General features: G+C 49.7%; 1 protein-coding gene across 3 annotated transcripts in view; it reads left to right on the forward strand.

The window, feature by feature from the left end:
* The first annotated feature begins 147 nt into the window (after window positions 1–147).
* POLA2 (polymerase (DNA directed), alpha 2, accessory subunit) overlaps window positions 148–2578 on the forward strand; it is a 32412-nt gene continuing 29981 nt past the window's right edge. For 2 of the 3 annotated variants that reach the window (XM_008593620.1, XM_008593621.1), the window contains exon 1: window positions 148–568. In XM_008593620.1, the coding sequence (XP_008591842.1) occupies window positions 490–568 (79 nt within the window). In that variant the 5' untranslated portion in view covers window positions 148–489. The remainder of the gene's footprint in view (window positions 569–2578) is intronic. The other variant, XM_008593622.1, reaches the window with a different exon arrangement.

Here is a 2578-nt window from a genome sequence, read left to right on the forward strand (position 1 = left end):
GGGCGGGCGCGTCGGCGTTAGTGCGCACGCGCCGACGCGCCCTCGCCCTCGGACGCGCGCGCGCGGAGGGTCCGGGATTGAGGCGTCGGGAGCGAGGGAAGGGGTGGGGTTGACCCCGGTCTCGCGCATGCGCGCGCCGCACACGTCCTTTGGCGGGTTTTTCCTGGCTTCTCGGTGCTGCTCTGCACTGAGGAACCCACTGGTAGCTTGTAGGGAGCAGGACGTCCTCCCCAGCAAAAGGGCCTCTCGAAATTTCTGTTCGGGGAGCTTGGGGGCTAGCCCTACGTTTTTGTTTTTTTTTTTAAAGTATTTCTCTGTGACTGACGGCTGGGGTCTTCTGATGGCCTGAGTTCTTAGGCCATTCGGTCACCTCCCGTCTCGGTCCCTGAGGATGAAAGGATAAGAGGGAACTTGTCCTGCTCGTCGCTGTCCACGCGCGTGGGTTTCTTGGGCGCAGGTCGGAGCTGGGTGGCCCGGGCCCCGGCCATCATGTCCGCGTCCGCCCAGCAGCTGGCGGAGGAGCTGCAGATGTTCGGCCTGGACTACGAGGAGGCCGTGCTTGAGAAACGTGAGTTCCCCTCCCGGCCCCCAGCCGTGGGCCACGCTGTCTCCCGTGTTCCCAGTCGCCTAGAAGCGAGAAGGGAGCGAGCGCTTCCACGTTTCACCTCCCCTCGACTGGAATTCTCGGTGGCTGTGAGACGAAGAATTGAACTGACTTTTGAGAGTTGGGATGTGGGGACTTTGAAACGTTCACGGGGTACTGCTTGGATCCCAAATCGAAAATAAGAATATGAAACACGATTTTAAATCAACGCGAAGTTTCTGAAAGGTGGCATTGGGACGTACTAGGTTCAGACTAGGCTCCTGTGGCATCTCCGAGTGTGGAAATTGCTGAAGCCCTGAGAATAAAAAAAAAGATGTGGGGGTTTTGAAATGTAGCTTTTTTTTTTCTTGGCTCCTTCCTTTCCAGCCTACACCTTAAACTTATGCTGATCCATCACTTCTGTCACAGAGCTGTTGGTAGTCTATGCAAACATGAATCTCTTGGGATGGGTTCCTAAAATTGAATTTTAGCTTTGGAAGAAACTTTAAGGAGCTAGTGGGCACCCTCTGTTCACAGATGTAGAAACAGAGACAAGGAGAGTTCGTTGCCTGAGCTGTCAACCCAGGTCTCCTGCCCCCTGAGTCCAGCGCTCCATCATATTAGTCAAGCTGTAGGGCATTGTAAGGAGTTATTTGAAGCAGACCAAGTCTCCGGAGATGGGGACGTTCTCCGTTTTAGAATCAGAATGAATGTGTCTCTGCCTTAACCACCCCTTAACACTTTGAACTTTTTTTTTTTTTTAAGATGACCGGTAAGGGGATCTTAACCCTTGACTTGGTGTTGTCAGCACCAGGCTCAGCCAGTGAGCTAACCGGCCATCCCTATATGGGATCCGAACCCAGGGGCTTGGTGTTATCAGCACCGCACTCTCCCGAGTGAGCCACGGGCCGGCCTTGAACTTTTTTTTTTAATACTGTAAAACCAGAATGCAAACATGTTCATTTATGATGAGCAATTTCTTTTACAGAGATAAGAATGCTCCAAATTGTTATGCCCAGTGCATTCTGTTCCTAAAAGGAGACTTAAATGAGAAACCCATAGTCAAATTTATTTGAAAAGCATGAAATCAAAACAAGAGAAATTAGTTATGTGAACTAAATTTGTAAAGGCTTCAGATCAGGATGCCTGTTGTTTCCATCTCACATAAGACTACCTTGGCAATGGCCTAGTTGGAATTCTGGACTTTGAATTCATAAGCACTCTCATCTTTTCCGGGCTATTCACTCTTGAGTCTGCTGATGACTATACTATTTTCCACCTTCTCCTTCTTTAACATCCTCTGTCCCACCCTCACTCTCAGCTGATGAACTTACTTCCTATTTCACTGAAAAAAGAAAAGCAATTAGAAAACTTCTATAAAGGGCCGGCCCGTGGCTCACTCGGGAGAGTGCGGTGCTGATAACACCAAGGCCGCGGGTTGGGATCCCATATAGGGATGGCCGGTTGGCTCACTGGGTGAGCGTGGTGCTGACAACACCAAGTCAAGGGTTAAGATCCCCTTACCGGTCATCTTTTTAAAAAAAGGAAAAAAAAGAAAACTTCTGTAAGCTTCTACCATCACTTCTTCCCTGCCTCTGCCTAGCCATGTCTCTTATTACAGTGAATAAACTCTGTATTCCTAGCAAAAGCGAGACCTTTCTCTTAAGTCCTAAGCCCCATTCCTTCTCACCTACTTAAGAACATCACTTCAATAATTCTCCCCTCTTACATATTTTCTATTTTTTTCCTAATAGCATAGAAATGTAGTTCTCACTCCTGATTTTATTTTATTTATTTATTTATTTTTTTCCTTTTTGTCTTTTTTCGTGACCAGCAACGGATCACAACCCTCAGTGTCACGCCCGTACCGGACCGGGACTGGCAACGGGATCGCAACCCTCGGTGTTGCGCCCACACCTCGCTCAGCCAGTGAGTGGCTGGTCTGTATGTGGGATCCGAACCCTTGGCGGGAGCGCCACCGCCCTCCCCAGCCGC

This window comes from Galeopterus variegatus, unplaced genomic scaffold (assembly GCF_000696425.1).
Source record: "Galeopterus variegatus unplaced genomic scaffold, G_variegatus-3.0.2 Scaffold9411, whole genome shotgun sequence".
Classification (NCBI taxonomy): Eukaryota; Metazoa; Chordata; class Mammalia; order Dermoptera; family Cynocephalidae; genus Galeopterus; species Galeopterus variegatus.